The 22,132-nt window shown below is 42.4% G+C and overlaps 1 protein-coding gene across 2 annotated transcripts in view; it reads right to left on the reverse strand.

The window, feature by feature from the left end:
- Window positions 1-21,283, reverse strand: part of Aff2 (ALF transcription elongation factor 2) — a 475,133-nt gene extending 453,850 nt beyond the window's left edge. The window contains exon 1 of one of the 2 annotated variants that reach the window (XM_021249150.2): window positions 21,037-21,283. In XM_021249150.2, coding sequence (XP_021104809.1) covers window positions 21,037-21,083 — 47 coding nt within the window. In that variant the 5' untranslated portion in view covers window positions 21,084-21,283. The remainder of the gene's footprint in view (window positions 1-21,036) is intronic. The other variant, XM_021249151.2, reaches the window with a different exon arrangement.
- Between the last annotated feature and the right edge of the window lie 849 nt (window positions 21,284-22,132).

The raw sequence follows: 22,132 nt of genomic DNA on the forward strand, positions 1-22,132 counted from the left end.
TAGCACAAAGGATCAACAACTGGGATCTCATCTTATTAAAAAGCTTCTGCCTTGCAAGAGAAACCACCAACAGAGCTAAGGGACAACCTACAATGTGGGAAAAAAATTTTACCAGCTGTTCCTCAGACAAAGGTCTACTATCTAGAATATAAAAAGAACTGAGAAAAATCAGACCCTCCAAATTCAAAAACCCAGTTCAAAAATGGGCATCTGAAATGAACAGACATTTCTCAGACAAAGAAGTAAAAGCAGCAAATAAATATATGAAAAAATGTTCAACATTACTGGTCATTTGAGAGATGCAGATGAAAACAACACTGAGATTCCACCTCACCCCACAAAGAATGGCTGCTATCAAGAAATCAACCACTAACAAATGCTGGCGGGGGTGTGGAGAGAAAGGAACCCTTCTCCCTTGCTGGTGGGAGTGCAGACTGGTGCAACCAGTGTGGAAATCAGTATGGCAATACCTCAAAGAACTAGGGCTAGAGCTCCCATTTGACATAGCTATCACCCTGCTGGGGATCTTCCCCCCAAAATTAAAAGTATCATACCACAGCGATGTATGTGCACCCATGTTTATAGCTGCACAGTTTGTCATAGCTAAAGCTTGGAAACAGCCCAAGTGCCCATCAACTGGAAAGTGGATAAAGATGTGGGTTTTTTTATAAAATGGAGTACTACTTAGCCATAAAGTAAGAGAAACTAGAGATATTTATAGCTAAATGGATGCATACTGAGGCGATACTCTTAAGTGAAATAAATAGGACACACGTGTAAATACCGAATAGTTTCTCTAGTGTGAAAAACTGAAAGTGTAAATAAGGGTTAAAATGATTAAAATGAATAATTGATAATTTGAAATAGGAAGAAAAGGTCCAAAGGGGTAGGGGTGGTGGGAGGGGAAGGGGAAAGTAAAGAAGGGAAATGAAAAATTATGAGAAAGAAAAAAAATGGAAAAAAAGTCTACATAAATAGGGAAGGGTGGAGGGGCTGAAGGGAGCACAGGTAATGGGGAAAAAATAAGAACCAAGATACATTATGTACAGGTACAAGCACCCAACGATAAATGTAAACATATTGTATGCCTAAAATGTACCAATAAAAAAAATTAAGGAAAAAAAAAAGAAGAAGAAAATGTCTTGGCAAGAGCAAGGCCACAGTGTTTTGTGTTTCTTTTCAGGTCAGGTGCTAGAACTATTGTGATTTAAACCTGAATGCTTAATGCAAATAATCCCTAGAGGCTGCTCTGAAATTGTAATTGGCCCTTCCTTTCCACTGTGCCAGTGACCCACCTGCGGCTCCCCTTGGATGGAACCTAGTGAGCACTGACATATTCATCTGCTTGCTCCTCTGAAGACTTGCCTTTCTCAAGCCAAACCCCTGGGAGGAGAAGGCAGGCTGAGGGGCGCTTCTATTCCCAGTTCATTTGCAGAGGAGACTAGGCCGAGCACTGATAAATGGCCATCCTGGCCTTAGCACTGGCTGCTGCCTTTATGCTCCACTAAACTGTTTGACTTCCACACAAAGACTCCTTCTCAGGGTCACTGTTTGGGTCATTATAGAATGGGGTTGTCAGAGGGCTTTGTAATTGTAACCATAAACAAATTACTTTCGGAAAGAGGCCAGAGCCACCAGCCACAATGAAAGAGATTAGTCAAAACTGCTACTGATTGCTGTATATCAGATCCCTTATCAAATAGGGAAAAAGAAGTAACTGTAGGTGACGTGATTAACATTTTGAATGTAGCTTTAATGTCTAAACTAAAAGATATGAGGAAGTCTTGCTGTTACTCTCACTTTCAGATGTGTTCATTCATATAACAAATTAGGACAAACATCTTTCCTCTATGAAGAATTCAATGAAAGTTCTGGTTAACAGGAGTCAATTCTTTCTTTAGTTTAAATTTCTTTGGAAATCCTTTCGATTGCATCCAAAACACAGAAAGCTGGGCCCGTGCTCAGCAGACCAGGAAAGCCTGACCTGGAAGCGCTTAGGCAGGCACGGAATCGTGGGGACCAGGTGCCTATCCCTCCACCCCGGGGCCCCCTGGCACACTCCACCTGGGCCCTGGTGGCCATTTCACTGTTTACCCGCAGCAGAACCAGGGTTCTTTCTGATAGGAAGCAGGAGTGAGGGAGATGAGGCAGGTCCTTAAAAGCTTATTTTTAAAACTGAACAAAAGCTTCTAGAACATCAAATGACTTTTTAAAAACAACATTTTGATGAGTTACGTGTAAATGAATCAGAAACATATGGATTACATTTCCCTCCAAGTACACAGGGATCTCAAAATTAAAGAAGGAAAAAGGGCTTGGGGCAATGTGCATTTGGGGTTTTGGTGAATCCAAAAGCATTTGCAAAGAGATCTAGAGGAGCGGCCAGCCCAGAACACAGCTGGGTGTGTCCGTTTGGGGCATTTTATAGGTTTTTAAAAATGTTAGACAGTTAAAGTCCCCTCTTTGAAGCAACTCAGATGTAAGCTGCTTTTATATGATTTTTCCCTTTAAATGCTCAAGTGTTCAGGGCAGCTGGCATTGATTATTTTGTTCTAGAAAAAAAAGGAATGTTTAAGATAAAATAATGGCATAATTTGTTTAGACAAAACAGACCGTAACTAGATATAAAGGCTAACAGTAAGAAAGGTTATTTGTATGTATGGGGTAGAGGGGAGACAGGACGAGGTACCAGGACAATCTATCTTAAGAGTTTAAGTTTCACAAAAGCTTAGAACCTAAAACTAACTTATGTGTATGTGTTTTATATATGTGTGTGTATACATATATGTGTACATGTGCATATAAAGACATATTTACATATATACATATATTATGTGGCCACGTCTAATGTCATTAACTGATGTCACATGCAAAGTATGTGCCCTAATGCATAGGCATGAGGAACACTTTAAATTCTTCTTTGAAATTAAAGCTCTCGTTTTGTTCTGTTTTGTTTTGTTTTCATTTGTCTTTTCCTCGGATTTGTATTATTCTCCTGTCTACATGAGTGGGAGACATTTACTACCAACCAAACTGAACCAGAAATTGCTGCCAGTGATTTCACTAAGAATGTTTTTAAGGAGTGTAATATTTATTTCAAGATGTTATGAACAAAGAATAAGATGCTTAGGTTTGATTTTAGAAAACACAAAAAGCAAGTAGATAAGAGGGAGATAAACATTCACTCTCCAGTGTGCAAATGCTGTCATCTCCCTCCTGACCTGGAGAACCATTTACAGGCTTCTGTAACAGGAAGGCCAATAACCAAATGGGGGGAGGTCCCTGCGTTGAGTCAGGAACACAAGAATGGGGACTCTCGGGAGAGCTGTGACTGGCTTCACTGCCTATATTTATATAAGGTGCCATTAAAATGCCAATAGGAGGCAGCAGTAATTAATAGGTTCCATTTGCTGAACTCACAAATGAGCCAAAAAGTTAAAGAGGGCTAGACATAGGTCGCTCAATGGCAATCTTTTTAAGTATTGAAAAAAAAGTTAAATTTTGGAATTGGTATGCTCTTTTTGTTGCTTGTTGCATCTTATGTTGCGAAAATCCTCCTCTTAGGCTCCGCCTTAAGCTGCTCCCCCAACAAGCAACTTAGTGTAAGCCATTCATTTATAAAATTTAAAGTAAATTTAATATGACTTCATTGGAGTATTATTTTCTGCTTGTGATTATATATTGAGTGTTGTTTTCAAGCTTGAGATTCACAGCCAATGAATGGCCCATACTGCAGTTTTTCTCCGAAAGGACTTTTAAAACATCATAAAAACTTGGCAGCTAAGATGACATCAAAAGTCATCTAGTTAAACCTTTATCTAATGCTGGAATCCTCTCTACAACATTCCTGACAGGGTCAAGCAGTCTTTGCTTAAACAAAAGACATCCGTACTCCTCTACCAGGCAAGCTCCAGGTCAGGTGGAGAGTGACCAAACATCTGGAGGCCCCTTTCCTTTTCTCCCCCTAGCTCAGTTACCAGTAGAGACATTGCCAGGGGCTTATAAAGGCCTTACCTGTCAGTCACAAAGTGACACATAGTCATGCACACTCCTAAAGAAGAGGGATACTATACCAACGAAGCCCTGCAAATGCAGCAGTAAACTGTCCAATTAAATACGACAAACTGCTCAATACAAAAGCTCTCACCTGTCACCTACACTCATAGGCAAGGTGGATCTCGGGAAGAGAACAGTCCCTTTGGCAAGAACCCATATTATACAGTTGAAGTCAGGGGTTTATAATAACTCTTCAGTAGTTCAGTCCAGGAAAAGACTTGTTGAGTAATGACCAAAAGATTGCAGTAATCAGCAACGTGGTTTAATGTCATAGGGGCTAGATTAAGATCCTCCTTATGCAATGACCGAAAAAAATGAGTACTAGACACTGAAAAAATCATGCAAGACAGCATCGGATCAGCCTTGTCTCCTGGCAGCCACAAAAGAAAGCCAGATGCCCTGTGCCATGCGTTTCAACATATGATTGATGACTCCAGGCCTTTCAGAATAGCATCTTTGGAAATGGTTTGCTGTGGCTCTGACCAATTCTCTTTCTCATGCTGATTTCATTCACATAAATCTCCAGTGTGAATCAACCAAGGTAGTGGTGCTGAAGGGCAACCTGGATAGACTGGGCAGGAAATTTTTTTTTGGTCATCTTAAAGTGCCATACTCCTGTAACCAGGAGAATATTCAGAGATCACCTTGGGCACCTTAGAAAACAACTGGACACTTACTCGACTCTCCTGCCACTTTATAATATTTTATGATCTGACTGTAGAAGCCATTTAAAATAAAGATCACCAAGATGTCCCCAGTGTCTGCCCATGGTAGGTGTCCAAAATATAGTTGATGAATTAAAAAAGAAAGAAGGAATAGCCATCCCCCTCTTCAGGAGATACACTTAAGATTTCATTCATCCCAAAACTGGAGGTTCAGCTGCCACATAGACTTCAAGGAGACTTTGACTACTAAAGGTCAAAGTGTCAGAATGCCATGGTACTCAGACCCAATCCCCACCTTCCAAGATGGTGCAACAGTCACAGCCAGAGGAAGCATAGCTATTTAGAGCATCCAAGCAGTAGCACACTCAGAGGCGGTCAATGTGGGTAATATCTCAAGACTTGTCTCTGGGAAGCCATATTACAGTGCAGTGTTATAGAGCTGGGGTTCAAAGCCCAGCTTGGCTACTGTCTACCTAAGTGATCTTGAGCAAATGACAGCCTCTCTAGACCTCATTTTCTGCACTGTAGAAAATGGCAATAATGAGCTGGTCTACTGCCTCACAGTCTTACTGGAAGATTAAACAGTCTGTGCATGGAAAGCGCTAAATGAGTAACTAGTGTGTTGCAATTGCTCAACCCTGGGGGCCATCGGCATGCACCAAGTGTATGCTAATATGGCAGCCCTGAGAGATGTGTACCATTTCCCAGGAGGCACCAGGGTTCAATATTCCTTACTTCATTCCTTCTGGAAAAGTTCCTGTTAGGCTTTCTATCCTTTGGGGCTCTCATACTGTGGCAATTACAGGAGAGGATATCCAGAAGGAGGTGTCCCTGGGGGAAGGCCACTGAAGGTGTGTTTCTCAGCCCCTGTTCTCCTGAGCCACTTTATATGTAGGAGGTAGAGAGGCTTCTCCCTGCTCCACCTAACCGGAAAATAGAGCTAGAGCCTTCATGGCCCTGCCACCTCCCACCTGCATTTCTACACAGGGTCCCCCAAGTCTACAGGAGTGGGGCACTGTGCCCTGAGAATGAGAATATAGTAAACTCAGGAGGTCTGCCTTCAGGTCTGGAAGAAGATGCGAAATGAAGGGCTCACTCACACAGCTCTGTGCAGCTGCCAGGGAAGCACTGCAGCCTGGAGCTGCAAGCTCAGTTTTGTTTCTGTTTTTTAATTTTTATTTTTGTTAGTACGTATTTGCAGTACATAATGATTACATTCCTCGTGGGGAGCACATACATGTACATAACACAGCTTCATTCTTTTTTCATCTTCTTCCCCTCCCTCTCTCCCTCTTTCCTTTTTGCAAGAGTTATCTCCCTGTTTCCTATTATCAGTCTTTTATTTTGCTCTTTAGTTTATTTACACTTGGGGTTTCACATGCAAAAGAAACCATGTGATACTTAAGTTCATGTGTCTGATTTATTTCACTTAACAGTGTGGTGTCAAGGTGCATCATCATTATGAAAAAACGTGGCTCATCCTGAGCCCTAATTCTCCTGTTAATGCCCATCCTGAAGGTAAGAAGGTTTGGTCATCCTTTGTCTATTTATAAAAATTCAGTCTTAATGTTAAACACTGGAAATATAACACGCATGGCTTAACTTACCAAAACAAAACAGCTAAAATTTCCAGTGTCTTTCCATTTAGTTGAAAATTAAGGTCTAACAACTCAGTGATTTGAATTCTAGTTCCAGAACAGTGGAATTCACTTCAGAATGGTCCAAATGGAAAGAAAGCAGCTGCCTTGAGAGGCAAGTTTCATTCCCTTCCTGTTTGGGGACTGGCAGAAGCTGAGTGACTGACCACTGGTGGGGACACTGAGCAAGGGCTTGGCCTAGTCCTGGGCCTCCTTCAGAACTTCCATGGCTGCCGCCATTGGCTGCTGAGCCACTGTTGCCGAGAACCAACAAGAGCGTCTCCTCTTTCCCACCACCCATTTCGTGAGCATGGAACCATGGCTACACTTATCATTGTGCCTGCACACCATGAAAACTAATTCACACTGAATCATGAAAATTGATCGTATTTCTTTTCATATTTTTATAGCTTTTATGAGTTTTATACTTCGATTTTTAAGGAGATTGTCATTGTAAAAACAAAATTGTGGCTCATTGAGAGCCTTGATTCTCCTGTTAATGCACAATAGAAGAATTCACAGAGTCAGTACTGAAGCTAAGAAGGTCTGGTCATCCTTTGTCTATTTATAAAAATTCAGTCTTACCGTTAAACCCTGAAAATATAAACACATGTGGCTTAATTTTCCAAAGCTAAACAGCTAAAATTTCCAGTGCCTTTCCGTTTAGTCAAAAATTGAGGTCTAATAATTTAACAATTTGAATTTAAGATGCCTCCTTGGATTTTTAAAATTGAAGAATCATAAATCAACATGAGTCTCAACCGTTTTGGGCCAGAAATTTGGAATACATTGAAATAGCTTGCAAGATATTAAAGGCTTCTATCTCCTGAATATGTTATTTCCCCTTTTCTCCCAGCAAGGAAACAGAGCAATTTGTTTATTATCCTTTCAAAATAAACTTGTGAAAGGTAAAAAATGCTTATTTTTTCTCTAAATTAATGTTTCATTTTGTCCAATCTCCTCAGTAATTCAGAATAGGCTGCCTAATTCACTACCACCTTTTAAACATTTTCCTCTTAAATTATTTTAGGAAAAATTAGTTAAATGGCTCCAAAGAATGGAGTGTTATTTTTTTCCCTTTTAACACACTGCCGTAATTACTCTACATCACTAATAAAGGGGGCTAAAATATCTGAAATTTTATCAGATGTAGCACATATGATTAAGACACTGAAAAAGGACAATTATGCCCATGTTCTGGGCTGTCTTTTCCCAAATGTTGTTAAATTTATCCAAGGAAAGAGTAAAACAGTAAGTACTAAGCTATTTTCTAGAATAAATGATAGGAATTTACAAGGTAGTGAAAGAGGAGGGTAGATGACAGAGAAGGGAAGGTTGAATCCTTAGAAGTAACAGCCAGGCTTGTGCCCAAAGGCTGCTGAGTCACTGGGCTGCATTCATAGGGAGGTGGTAGCAACACGTTAAAGGCTCTACTTTATGCAGTCCAATTCAACTTGGAAATCCCACCCCCACCACCAAAATGCCACATCATTGCTGGAAATCTTTCTTTTGAACATAAAGCCACATCTAAGCTATGTCCAAAAAATCCGGGTTCTACAAAGTGTTTGAGCAAACACAGATTTACAAATGTCCATTTCATAATCTACCCCCCATTCCCACTCTGCTAATTCTACGAAAGGAAGGCCCAAATTCGCTAGTGAGACTGTGGTCAATTCCACACATTCCCAGCATGCAGGACAGAAAAGAAAGAAAAGGAAAGAGAAGACATAAGAAGACATCTGGAAAAGTAGTCTTAACTTTGGCATTATATTTTTTCTTCCATTCTTGTCTCTGTGTTTTCAACTTTCCATTACTGGTATTCACACCTTTGTGATTTCCTGGTTGTTCCCACTGTTAAATGAATATGTGTCTATCAAATAAAAATCACAATGACTCCAAGCATCTGAACTAGTTCCAGGAAGTGCAGGCACAGTCACTTAGCACAGGTATGTCTTCCCCTTTCTAATCCTATAAGCAGCAGTAAAATAATGAGAATAAGAAGGCTAATTAAAGTTCAGTGGAGATTTATGACTCGGACCTCTTCCCATCTTCAGCCACTGTAGCTGGGTGTGGCAGCTTAACTAAAATATCTCCAAGAAATGCCATGAGTCATGAAGTTTCTGACTTGTGTATCATTTATGACACCTTTGGGGAGCAGGCTCTGCCTAAGCAAACCAAGGCCCAGCACCCCATAAGGTTCTCATTACAGACAGAAATGTGCCAGGCCAGATGCATCGGGGTTGTCAAGCTTTGCAAACCCCCCCCCCCCGCAACACTCTCATAAATTTTGCAGAATATATTGCTTTTCCTTGAGTTTTTATGATTATGTTCAATTTAAGGAAACTTACTCCATACTTCATCATTTACCTTAGGTTTTAAGAGTTATGTGATGTCTAGGAAGTTCTATGAACTTTCTTATGGTTGGGTGTGTGTGTGTGTGTGTGTGTGTGTGTGCATCTTAAAAATATAAACCCACATACTTTCAGCCAGCCATGAATTTAAGACCTCCCCTTTCTTCTAATTTTGCTAAGCAAGTGCAGGCCAGGCAAGTTACAAAGTCTTTGGAACAACTCACCTTTCCATCTTTCATTAAGGCAATGAACTTCCTGGTGAAAGAGAAATAATGGTGATCAGAGAGGAGAATTCTGTGAAGTCTTTGCACTGTGATTGTATTTGCATCTCAATTTGTAAGGTTGAGCTAGATGTACAGCCCTAGAGCAGCCGGTGTTGCGTTCACAGTACAAGAAGAAGTCTCCCTCATACCCCAGGGTCAAGGGTGAGGGCATGGTGGACTCCACTGAGGCCTACACAAAGTTTGGTGGTCTCCTGCATTTTACCTTGTTTTAGTGAAGTTGAGTGATTTTTATGTTAATTTAGTAATTTTGTTTTACAACAGTATATACACTCTGTTTAACCACATCTCAAAATGGCTTTAAACCTTCCATCTACCTCACTGGAGATGTGGCAGTCCTTAACGGTACACCCAAACAAGAGTCTTTCTTAATCACCAAGAATCCCAGAGGCACAAAAGGCTAAGTGGTCTGGTGTCATCCAATGAGATATAAAACAGGAGGTTTAAATTTCCCCTTCTGCTTACAACTGCTTGGGATAGGAATAAACTATGAAGACAGGTGTAATCCTTTCCTAAATCAGATTATGAGAGCAGACAAAATCACAACTTTATTCAATGTGTCATTTATCCTGGGTGACTAATGCATTATTTGTATGAAGTTAAAATTGTGCTTTGAGAAACTCTGAAATAAATCAAATACCCTACTTTATGTAATTTTAATAGACAGATCCCATTAGGATTCTACTGTGCATAGCTGTTGGTTAAAATCATTGACCAATATCCTTATAAATTAATCAACTGAGGTAATGCTGGCTTGGCTGTCATCATTTGCTACTAATCTACATTTAGAATTCACTTTAACTTTTCAAGCCTTTTGAAATAAGTTTATCAAATCTCCATTTTTTGTTCAAGATATATGAGCTACTGCAATTGTTTACTAAAGCCTGTATGGTAGAAATGTGTCATGGGTATCATTTTTCAATGGCATTAGAGTGTGCAGCGGCATTTCATTGTAATTTCTGGGTAAGATGCTAATCATAGCCCAACAAAAATGGTCTTCATCATTTTGATGTGGAGTTTCATCACTTGCAGCCTGAATATATTTCCACTGTTGAAGTTTAAACTGTTACAGAACTTCAAAACTAAATGGTCAAAAAACCTAACTGTAGCAAAAGAGGGTATAGTTAACATTTAACCATTAATTTCTAAAAAGATCTATCATGGCTCTTGTGTTTTTCCTGTATCTTTAACTAATACTTAGGTATGTTGGGCTTCTGGTTGAGACACAATTTATCAAAAACTCATACATGTACATACTGCCTAATCTCCTAGTATATAACCTTAATGTCTAATTAATTTGGCTAACTGGGTGTTTTACATCCACTAGAATTTCCAAGATGTTTTCATCATTGTTTTTCTTTCTGTCTTCTGGACCTTCATTTTGCACTGTGAAAAGAATGAAATAATATTTAGGGATATTTTTTCTAAGATTACTTTTATTACTTCGAAGTTCCCCGTCAAACTGTGTTCTCATCGAATTTTCTATGAAGGCAGGTTGTGGCAGAAAGAATGCAGGCTTTGGTCTCAGGAAACCTAACTTTGAATCAAGGCTCTGTAGCTGCTAATTGCGTGACTTTGGGAAAGTTAAGAGTACGCCTCTCTGATGCCCAGCTTTCTTGTCTGTAAAGAGGGGCGAAAACATCTCCCTTTTAGGGTGCTTGATCAATGAGGTCTTTTCTATAAAGTAAATGACACAACGCTGTGTATATATTAGTTCTTTTACCTAGACTATTGAAACATTTGACGAAGTTTTCGAAAATCAACACATGTGGGAAATTTTCTGCACATCATCCTTGGGATGAAATTATAATCTGAAACCTCCAGAGGCATAAATAGACAATGTGTTTGGTCTAAAAATGTGTTAGGAAAACCCAAATCCTAGGTTAGCCTCCAAAGCAGGAACAGTGAAAAAAAGAGAGAGATTCAGGGGAAGAGAGAGAGAGAGAGAGAGAGAGAGAGAGAGAGAGAGAGAGAGAGAGAGAGAGAGAGAGAGAGAGAGGGAGAGAGAGATGGAGAAAAGTATTGAGCAAAAGTTGAAGATATGTTCTTCCCCCCAACTTTGTACTAGATGAAAGCCTCAATTCAATGTTGGTAACAAGTTAAGATGACTTTTTAAAAATCCTGAACAATTACCCTTAAAATATTGTGGTAAATGCCAAATGTATGTACCTTGTGACAAGAAAGAGATATCTTTATCCATATAATCGCAAATATGATAAATTTAGGGCTGTTTGAGTGAGAGTTTGCTCATGAATAATAAATTCTCATCAGGATTCCTGGAAAGTAAGGTGTGCATAAAGAACATTTAATTTATACAGTTTTAATAACCCCACTGGGAAATACCTATTGAACTCAAAGCAAGACAAGTACCTGTGCCTACCAGTCTAATCAGCAGAATTTCAGCATTTCTCTTAGATCTCACTCTCACACCTCTGAGCTAGCCCTCCACAAATTTCATCACACAAAGTATGAAGCAGAGCACTATAAGAAAATCCTTTTATTTATCGAACAAATAGTAACTAAAAATCTACTTCTACCAGACACTCTTCTTAGCACTGGAGAGGCAAAAGTGGATAAAACCAACTAAAATGTCTACCTTCACTGAGCTGAGTTCTCATCAAGTTTGAATTAAGTTCAAGGTTATAGGCCAGGGGCCTGGGATTTAGCTCAGTGGTGCCATGCCTGCCTCACAAGCACAAGGTCCTGAGTTCGATTCCTGGTACCCCCCCAAAAAAAGTTTACAGACCAATGTACATTCCTCCCAGGAGCTGCATCTGCTCCCTGCGCCAAAGAAGAGTGGAATTATATGTCTCTTATTGGAGCAGATACCTTGTCACTTACGCCTACTCATCAGGCCCGTCCACTGCAGAGCCCCACAGCAAGCAGGGCTTGTCCTATGACAGCATCTATTCCAAGGTATCACTGTGGGTTAGAGGAGTAGCTAAGGACTCTCACGGCCTGTGCATTAATTCCAGCTGTGCCACATCCAATCCTTGTGACCTTGTTCAAGTGGCTGTACAGCTTTGTCCCAATTCCCTGCTCTTCAAAATAGTGAAATCAGATAACAAAAACCAGAACCTGTCACATAGAAAAATCATTATTTTTTGTTTTATCATCATTATCATGTCTTCTCACCTCCTGGACTTATATTTTCAAGACCTAGCACAGTGACTGAACGAATTGAATAAATGAACGATATTACTCTGAATTCATGCCATTAGGTGATTTCTATGGGCCAGGCACTAGGCAGACAGAAGTAAAAGACACTCACAACCTTCTCAACAACACAGGTGCATGAAGGGTTCATGGAAGTGAGAAAGCATGTTCCAGCCCAAGTAGAAGCCTTCTCAGGATGGTATGGAAGCACACAGGAGAGACATCTGACCACACCGGGCAGGAGTATGTGCCTGTGAGGGGCAGAGGAGGATGAAGGATGCTACTAGCTAGCACCTTTCCAGAGACAGAAATAGATGTGAAGGATGGAATAGCCAACAAAGAATTATTTGGTGGCTAAATAACTAACCATAAACACAGATGTCAGTACCAATCAGATAGTACCAAAGGAGCAACTTCCTTTTCAGGAAAAAGAAATGCATACAGTAAAATATCGGTGCACACCGAACAAATAAAAGAGCTGCTTACCTTTTAGAAGAGGAGAAAGAGTAAAAGAAACAACGTATTGTGTGTATCTCAAGAAGCACAATACACATTTCCTTTGAAAATAGCTATTTTGCCAGTAATTGTGCCAATTTACAAATATTTGTTTCAGTTGTTTTGGGAAAACACATTTCATTTCATTTCATTTTCATTTGGTATTTCTTTGGATAATGTTTGCTCAAATGCTTCCATAGCTCAGACAGTTGAAGGAGTTGTTGGAAATTTCTGCTTTTCCATTTTTTTTCTGGACTGTACTCACAGTACTGAAACAGTGTCACGGGCCTTGAGAAGGATTGCTTTGCCTATGCTACATCACTTCCTCTCTCTCTCTCCCTCTGGGTTCCTATTTCACCTTATAGTCTGTGTCACATTATTTCCCCAAACAGAATTCTGTATTCCAGTGTCAAGTCTGAGGGGGCCGGAAGGCATCCTTTACATTCCCTTTATCTCCCCCTAAAGGTGACCTACTGGAAGAGCAACTGGATGCTAGATCAGGGCTGCGCTCGGCAGGCTGTTTGTGTCACTGAAAATTCTAAAAGGTTCGCCATCACTGTCCTAGAGCAATCCATGTTCCCATGCTGGGCCTCAGTCTCCTCATCTGTAAAATGAGGACACTGTGCCAGATCATCCTAAAGCACCCCCCCCAGCCCTGAATCGGTAGGTTCTAGGAATTGATTAATGTCCCCCGACCAGAGCCAAGCATTCTGCCAGCAAATAAATAATAGCTAATTGATGAGACCTCTCCATGGCACTTCATCAGAAGCATCCATCATGCCAAATCTAATTTAGTCACTGTGGCTGTGCCGACCTGGCATGAAAGCAATCAGTCCCTTTGGAAAATTAATTTGTTAAAAAAATTAGTTGACTGACATCCTGGAGGGGAAATAAAGCCTGTGTGATTACATTTCATATTGTTCAACAGATAGTTAGGTCAGCGTCACACGCTGCTACAGTCTAAAGGTTAAACTGACCTTCTAACACTCTCCTTCTGCCTGCTTAGTTGAATCAAACCTTCTAGGAGCCCAAAGACTAAAAACACTTCAGACTCCTAGAAAATGTCTCTTCCTGAAGATTGTTAAAGTCTAGATTCCAATTTCAGTGCCACTATAAGACTGTTAGTGTTTTATTTTTTATTTATACAGAAAGTCATTTCAATACTATTTCCAAGAGATGTTGTCTGCAAAACACAAAATTCCGACTGAAGGAATTCGGTTTAATAAAGCTCACCAAGAGAAACAGTGTCTGCTCCTGAGATCTGGTTTTCACTGAGGAGTACAGACGATGCAAAGAATTATTATTTGGAAATCTAACAAAACAAGCCATTTTTCATTGAATAGAAGTAATGTGGGGTTTTTTTCTTTTTTTCCAGTAAAAGGAACATTGAGGAAATAAACAGATGAGTGATTTTGAGTTTGTAATGAAAACAAAGCCTGTTTCCTTTGCTTATTCCCCAGTGTGTGGCTTTTATACCTTCTTATACCAGAATATGTCTACCAAAGAACCAAATCAAAGATTACCTTAAATCACAAGCTGATTTTCTTTTTCAAATGAAGCAAAATGCACAGGTATGATTAAAAAATAGCATTCCATAAACTAAGCAATCCATAATCAAAATCAGATTCTAGCTGTAGTGCTATTGTCAGCTCTGCTTAAATCATGCCATTTTATGTTTAAGCTCTCAGATAATTTTTCTCAGCTCAGTAAGTAGGTAGATGTTAGCAGCTAAGGTCATCCAAAAGATTTACTTGAAAATAAATTCAACAATTCAGAGCATCACTCTCTCCATGGTGTAGTGTGCCTTGCTTTGAAAATGCATATAAAATTTCATTAAAGTGCAACATAAAACTTTAACATTAGAGGAACCCAGTGCTGGACCTTTGTTTAACAGTCATGATAATTTATGGTGTGGATCTGCTTCTCATGATGAAATACAAGTCATAAAGCCTGAAACTCAAGGAAGGCTGGAGGAATCCCAACCTTCCAATCACTCATTTCTTCTTCAGATTTTTGTCACACATTCTTCTTTAACATTCTCCTTACAGATTGAGACACAATGCCAGTCTATTAACTCCTGTAACCCCATGCCTTAAAAGTTAATCCTTCCTATTGTTTTTCTCAGTGCTAAACATATCTTAGAGTGCACAGAAATTCTATTTTGTTAATCACATCCAGAATATGAGTTCTGTTTCTGTCTTTTCCTATTAAGATTTTTCTGCAGCCATCATTTTCCTTATTATTTTCTGCAGAAAGAGATCAGACTGGTAAGAGACCTGAAAGTAATTGCAAACGAGTAAAACATTATCACACAGGCAGAGGGCCAGTATGATCACCAGGATTTACTATGGTGCTGTCTTTGAAAGATATGTGCATTTGCATGGAACAGTCTTTGAGCCAAGTCTGATTCTAGGATCAATCAACAGATGCTTATTGGTAGCTCTGAAGGGACCGTTTTCTGTAGATGATTCACTGGGAACCAAGGTAGATATTTCTCCATAGATGACTCAACGTAGCAGTGATGGTGCTCTGAAGAGAGAATATTCTAAGACTATCCACTTACTGTGTCAAACTCAGGCAAATCATTTAACCTCTCTAAATCTCAGTTTGCTCATCTACAAAGTGCAACTAATAACACCAATCCTGACAAAACCTCAGGGCTATTGCAAGGACTGAATCAAATAATGTGGTAAATTACAAAGCTGTGGCAAGATTTGTTACCAATGTCTTACCACCAGATTTGAGGCTTCAAATCAACCAGAAAAAAATGTACCATGGTTCTCTTTGTGTGAAGAAAATATCAAGTCTTAAAAATTTGAGTATACAAACTTATACTCTCCATTCAGATATATATATATATATATATATATATATCCATCCATTCATATATATGTGTGTGTATATATATATATATATATATATATATATATCCATCCATTCATCCATTCAGGTATATTAATTAATTAAAGGGCCTTTCATAAAAGCAAACATTAAAAGAGTATATCAGTTCATAAATTATTCTCTTAAAAGAGAAGCACTCCATGGTTGGCCAATTACATGGTAAGGCCACAGACTTTTTTTCACCAATATGATATATATGATCTAATCCATTTGTTTTATTGAGGACAAAATACCCAAACAATAAAGAATAATCAATAAACAATAAAGAATAAGCAATACAGAATAATCAGTGAGATTTTGTAGAAAGGTACTTGATGTGGAAATGGGGATACTGTATGTGGATTTCTGACCAAGCTCTACCACTCAAAGACTGTGTATTTAGTGAGTCACACAACCTCTCTAAGGTTGAGTTTGCTCATCTGTAAAATGGGAACATCAGCTGAAAAATTTAACCCATGAAGATGAAATGAGGTCGAATATGGAAATCATCCCATGTGTTGCAGAGGCTCACAATCAGAATGTCCTTGGTTGGCAAGCAGGCTTTGGGGCAGCTCCAACTAGGCTGAAATGTGGATTGCATTGCCAAGTATCAGTGATCTCTGAAAACAGAGATCATGACAGGATCTATCTCAAAAAGTTGTTGGCAGTGAGGTTGAGTATTTAGAGCATTTAGTTCAGAGCTTGCTGTAGAGAGTAAATACTCAAATTGTAGTAGTGGTGATGATGTTAATGAGTTCTACCACAGATGAAATACACACACGCCCCTCAAAATGGTTCCTCTAAGTTGTGGTCTTGGGCTCTTTACTCAGCAACATACTTTATTCCATTTATCAGTAAACAAGTTTTTAAAATCTCTCTTCCTTTATTCCATAGTGATCACAAAAAGAAAGACAAAATTAAAAGTGAAATGTATCACTATACCAATTGTTTTGTCTACTTGACAGGCTAATCAAGTGCATGGCGGTTGCCCTCTTTGAGGTCTGACCTGCAGTTAGATGGTCCTCTAGGTCGTTCTAGAAAGCGTCATTTTATTGGATGTTTCAGAATTTTGATATTATGTTAAATATGTGCAAATTCTGCATGCAAGAAATAATCTTAGCTAAGAATAATGGGCATGCGATAAAGGTTCAGCACATTAAAGCCGTTTCTATTCAACAATAATTAGCATGTTTACATATAATATAATTTTTATCCATCTACAAAATGCTTAAATGTTTGGAATCTCATTTATGTCTATAATGACAGATTCATTTTTGAGGCAGTCATTTTTGATCTTGATTTGTATATTTTAAAGTTGTTAAATGCTTGACTGAATCATTAGCAAAACAATTCATGTATCATTAAACTGATTTTTAACATGAGATAATTTTCTTCCTTGCCCAATAGATGTGCCTTTTAAGATTTACTGAGACGGCTTTTATTCCTTACTATTCTTTGCAGGGTGGGCTTTCAAGAATTATAGAGACCTTACCACCAGCCAATTTCACCATCTTCAATATCTGCAGTCCCCTTAAGAAGCTCAACTCAAAATGGTTTGCTGATGAATAGTCAAACACTGAAGAATGCATATCGTCCTGGTGCAGGGGGGAAGCAGACCATAGACCTTCTGCCTTTTAGTGGGCCACAGAAGGAAAGAATGAATGGAGGTAGGGAAGGGAAAATCCTGGGACTGAGCCTCCTTGAAAACAGGACTCCATCCCACCCCCAACCCCCCACACTGCAGTCCTAACCGCCCAAGCTGGCCAAGACTGTGCTCCCTCTATTTCCCGCACCCTCCCCTCCATGACCAGAATGCAGCTCAGGAGGCTTGGAAGACCTATGCAGGAGCAGGCAGGAGGCAGCAGGGCTGCTGGAGCTCAGGGCCATGCCCAGATGGAGCTACAACAGCTCACTTTTGTCTGGAAAGTAGAGCCTCCCTTTCTGGCCCCCAACAAAGTCCAAGAAAGCTGGGAACAGTGTGGCCTCGCCCCAAGGATGAGAAGCCTGGCCAGCACATTGCCCCTTCTCAGCCTTGACAGCCCCACACAGACCTTTGAACTTTCTATTTATATAACAGTTCTGTGAGTTTAAGTCTCTTCCTGTATAACTGCCTGTTTGCAAGGTCCCCTCTAATTAGGCTACTTGTGAGACATCACATAAAAACGACATACAATTGATGCTGTCCTTTGCAGTGAGAAGCCAGCCACTGTCACAATCACTTAACTACCGTTTTCCCTATGATGATTCGCATTTTGGTTTTACTGTCATGGTGGTTTTCTTTTCATCTTTTTTTATTTTTAAGAATTTATCCCTTTTTATATTTCCTTCCTTCCTTCCCTCTTTCCTAATTAAAAAAAAAGATAAGCATCTCATAAAGAATCCTGGCATGTTACAAAGCAATACTTAATCAATATTGGAGGGTAAATGCTTACAAGACTGGAAGCCTGTGCAGTTTGTAGGTTCTCTGAATTTCTTTTTTGTCCCTCTTAAATAGGGATTAATGACTTTGCCATTGCTGGTAAACAAGGCCAAAATCTAGCCGCGTGATCTCCAGACGCCTCAGAATTCATTTACTTGATGACCAAAGGCAAGTCTACTGAGTGATTAACATGATGAAATTCATTTTTTTTTCTTTCCCTTTTTTTTCTTTCTTGTTTTTTTAAAGAGCAAATCATGTCCCTGGTGCACACAGACATCTGTGCCTTCCTTTCCCTTCACAGAATGGTTCCTATTAAATACAAACTCAGGTGAACATTGCTCATTCATCCAGGAATCTTAAAGAACTTGAGCTCTGGCCCTTTAATCGAGTCCAGAGCATGACCCATTAAGATATTCTTGCAGTTGGTGAATCCAGCAAGATGTTCCATTAGGCGTGTGAGCACTCCCAGAAACTGCACCTACCTGTACACCACAGCGTCATGCATCACCCATCCTTTCATCTGCCTTTGCCCTGACAAATGTGTGTGTTTGTAAATGGGCAGGCACTTTCCCTTTACTAGAGTCAGTGTTTGCAAATAACGCACATGCAGTGTATGTACAGCCTTTGTTCATTATGTCTAGGAAAATGAGTTTGTTTTGAAGCTGTCCTGATCCACTTATTGTTAAACACTTAGGCTTAGAGCAAGCTCCAGGCTTGTTGTTCTACAAGTGACTATTAGGAATAGGTTCAATGTAAACACAAAGGAGCTCCTTAACTTTGTGGGGGGTCTTTTCCCTCTTTGGTCCACCAGGGGGTTTCAGGGGGAGTGGACATCATCATTTTAAGCAGCTACTTACTCTCAGAGAAGGGCAGTAAACATCCAATAAACATGTAACCAGCATACTTGGGATGTCCAAAGAGAGTTTCAAATGTCCAGATTTCCAATAGAGACAATGTCAAGCTTTTCAGCTCATCCTCCATTGTCACATTTGTTCCTTTCTCTATGTGCGTGTACAAGACATGGAGGCAGGACCGCATTACAAATGTTCATAAACATAGCTGCATGAGAAAGCCAGCCCCTCACTACTGAACAGTAAGAAGGACAGAGTGTCTTGGGTCATGTGCACAGAGGGAAGATGCAGGCTCATGTATGCATACCTGCTACACTAATTCATCAGTATTTCACATTACACCCACTGAGTGTCCAAGTCTGCCTGTTCCTTAACTGATATGGCACAGTTAAGGATCTAGAGGAGAAAGGGTTTTGTGTTCTAAGAATAGACAGCCTCCCAAAAGGAAGAAGGGGGTCATGTCTTCCTGAAAACCAGACATCAAGCATAAAAGAGCTCATCTCCTTAAAATATTCAGCTGTATGTGAGTAAGATTAAACTGGAATTAATAAAAATTTTCAAAACCTAATACAGTGTATGTGGTTAACATTTGGACTACATCCGTGAAATCAATTATAACAATGTCTGTTAAATTAACAATTTTATCCTTGCTACATATTAGGCGAATTCTATGCAAATAATAAGGCTGTGGTTATCAGCTATCTGCAAAATAAATTAGTGAGGCAGAGTAAAGGTTGTGTGCAGGAGCATAATATTTAACTGAGCCGCGATCTCATTGCCATATTTACTTTTAAATGGCAACAGCATAATGATTTTTAAAATGTAACATAAAGTCTTTCTGCAGAACTGACGAAACTGTACCGTAATTTGTGCTTCAAAGATTTACCTGGAATTGCTGTGAAATAAAACGCATTTAAGTTCAGATTATCTTGGCTTTGCAATTAAAGGCATCATGATTGGCATAATGAAGCTATTGGCCAAGCTTATGACCCTTTTTTCAAGAAGGAAATTGCCTAAAATATCACATCAGCAAGGGAAATCCTTGTAAAAATACACAGCATTCATAGCCAACGGCCGCCGCTAGTAGTTGAACATTGCAAAAGATTTCCCACTGTTGGTGGGTACTATAGATTCTTCTAACTACATTCAAAAGGGCTGTAGCCAAGAGTGCAATTTTAAATCGCTGCCACCGCGTCCTCCCTTCCCATCTAAATCTTTGGGCTGCAGAGAAAACTGATACGTTAAAATGTTTGATAAATAAAAAGCAATAGCGTTTATGGTAGAAGGTGAAGTTTGAAAAAGTTAATAAATACGTGCATCGGCATTTATGCATGCGCATCGGATCACACAAGGAGTTAACAACTTTCTGTCTCCCAGTCACCTCTGCATCATCTTTCAAAATCTGTGGGCGTCAAGTTGAGGATATTTTGTGAAGAGCAGATTAAACCTTGGAATCCTTGTTGTGTGTCCATTACGCAAGTCTAGTGCTGCTTCCCAGTGGGAGGCCGACGGGGCTCCGGCTGGTAATTAAGCGTGCACTGACGTCGGAGCAACCGAATTTGGGGGCCCACTTCAAAGCCCTGCAGTCAGGAAAAGCGCGCGCAGAAGCGGACCCCAAGCCGGGGTCCATGGCGCGGTGGCCCCCGAAGACGCTGCTCCGCGCTGGCGTGCGGGGAACTTGGGCAGAGCCGGCCTCCTCGGGGAAGGTGTGTGCTGTGCGCGCCGCCCCGCGCTTCGCCCGCGGGGATGGAGGTGGCAGCGGGAGCGGCGGTGGCCCAGGAAGCGGAGGGTGGCCTGTGGCACCTCGCTGCCGCCTGCCTTTCCTCCTCCGCAGGCCGCGGGTGCCGGGCACCTGGAAAGTTGGGCCGTTTCAGGAGCTCGGCATCCAGGGCGCAGAGAGGCCGTGCCCGTGCCCGGGAGCCGCTGGCGAGAAAAGCGGGGCAGAGGGCGTGCAGCTGAGCCCCCAGGTGGGTGGCAGCGAACCGGGTGCGGGCCAAGGCAACTCTGCTCTGCAGAGTTGGGGCGCGGAGCGACGCTTCTGGCCGCATCCCGCCGCCTCCCGCCCCCCTCCCCCCAGGGCACCGGACCTGGAGTCCCCGCGGCAGGGGCCAGAGGTGGCCAAGAGGAGGTGCGAGGGCGCCCGGGGCGCCCCCCACGACAGCTCCGGCTCCTCTTAACAAAGGCGAAAGCCCAGACCCCACTGGGGACCCACTCGTCCAAGGAGAAGGCAAAAAGGAACACCTACCACTGCTGCTCCAAGTCCCAGTCCCTGAAAAAGTCGAATAGATCCATAGCGGCCGGCGGCGGCGGGCGTGCGTCCGGGCTCGCTGCGGGTCGGCGCGGCTCCGGCTGGCGCGGCTGGCTCTCTGCCCCGGGCAGCCCGGCTCCCCGGCCCTCCTGCGCGGCTAAAAGTGCCCGGGCCGCATTGGCGGCGGCGGCGGGCGCTGGAGGTGCCTGGTCCTGCCCTCCGGCGCGGCGGCGGCTCGGGGCGGACGAGTCTGCCCAGCGCCCAGCGCCCCGGGGCTGCGGGCTGCGTCCGGCGGTGCCGCCCGCCTGGCAGGCTGCGGGCGGGCGGCGACAGCGGCGGCAGGGGCGGCCGAGGAAGCGGCAGCGGCGCGGCAGCCGGGGCAGCGGCAGCGGCGGCGGCGGCGGCGGCGGCGGCGGCGGCGGCGGCGGCGGCTGCACAGGCGGCGGCGGTGGCGGCGGCGGCAGAGGCGGCAGCATCACACACTTACACACTCACAGGGGGCGGAGCCTGGGCAGCTCGAAGCCGCGACATGGAGCAGGCCCGTTATCATCCCCGGATCTGGCAGGGGCTCGCCCCTCCTGCCCGTGCTGCCCGGGACCCCCCACCCTCTCCCAATCGGCCGCTGGCAGCGGCTGCAGAGGTTGGGACCCCGGCCCGGCCCGGGACCCCGAAGCGGCGGTCGGGATGTGCGAGGGGGGCTTGGCCGTCCTGGGCCGCGGCTCAGGGAACAGCCCCTCTCTGCGAGCCCCCACCACTGGCCGGTAGTGTTCGCCAGGAGGAAAGAGGGCACAGCCTGCCCCGCGGGGACGGGGGACCCCATCTGCGAGCGTGCAGCCCCTGCCACAGGCTCTCCTCGCACCCCAGCACCCGCGCAAACTTTTGCGCCCCGAGCGTCTCTCGGGTGGGGTGCGTAGCGCAGAGCACGCGTGTCCCCAAAGGAGAAGGCGGTCACCTTCACCGCTCCAGTGGGGCCGCTCATCCCAGCCCGCCGGCGTGCCGCAGCAGCACTGTGCTGGCCGCGGAGACCGGCGTGCACTTAGTAGGTGAGCAAGCTCTGCGCACCACAGTCAGCGAGTTGCGAGGGTAGGCACGA

Source organism: Heterocephalus glaber, unplaced genomic scaffold, assembly GCF_053883595.1.
Source record: "Heterocephalus glaber isolate CG9 unplaced genomic scaffold, H.glaber_assembly_v1.0 deba00001762, whole genome shotgun sequence".
NCBI classification, from domain to species: Eukaryota; Metazoa; Chordata; class Mammalia; order Rodentia; family Bathyergidae; genus Heterocephalus; species Heterocephalus glaber.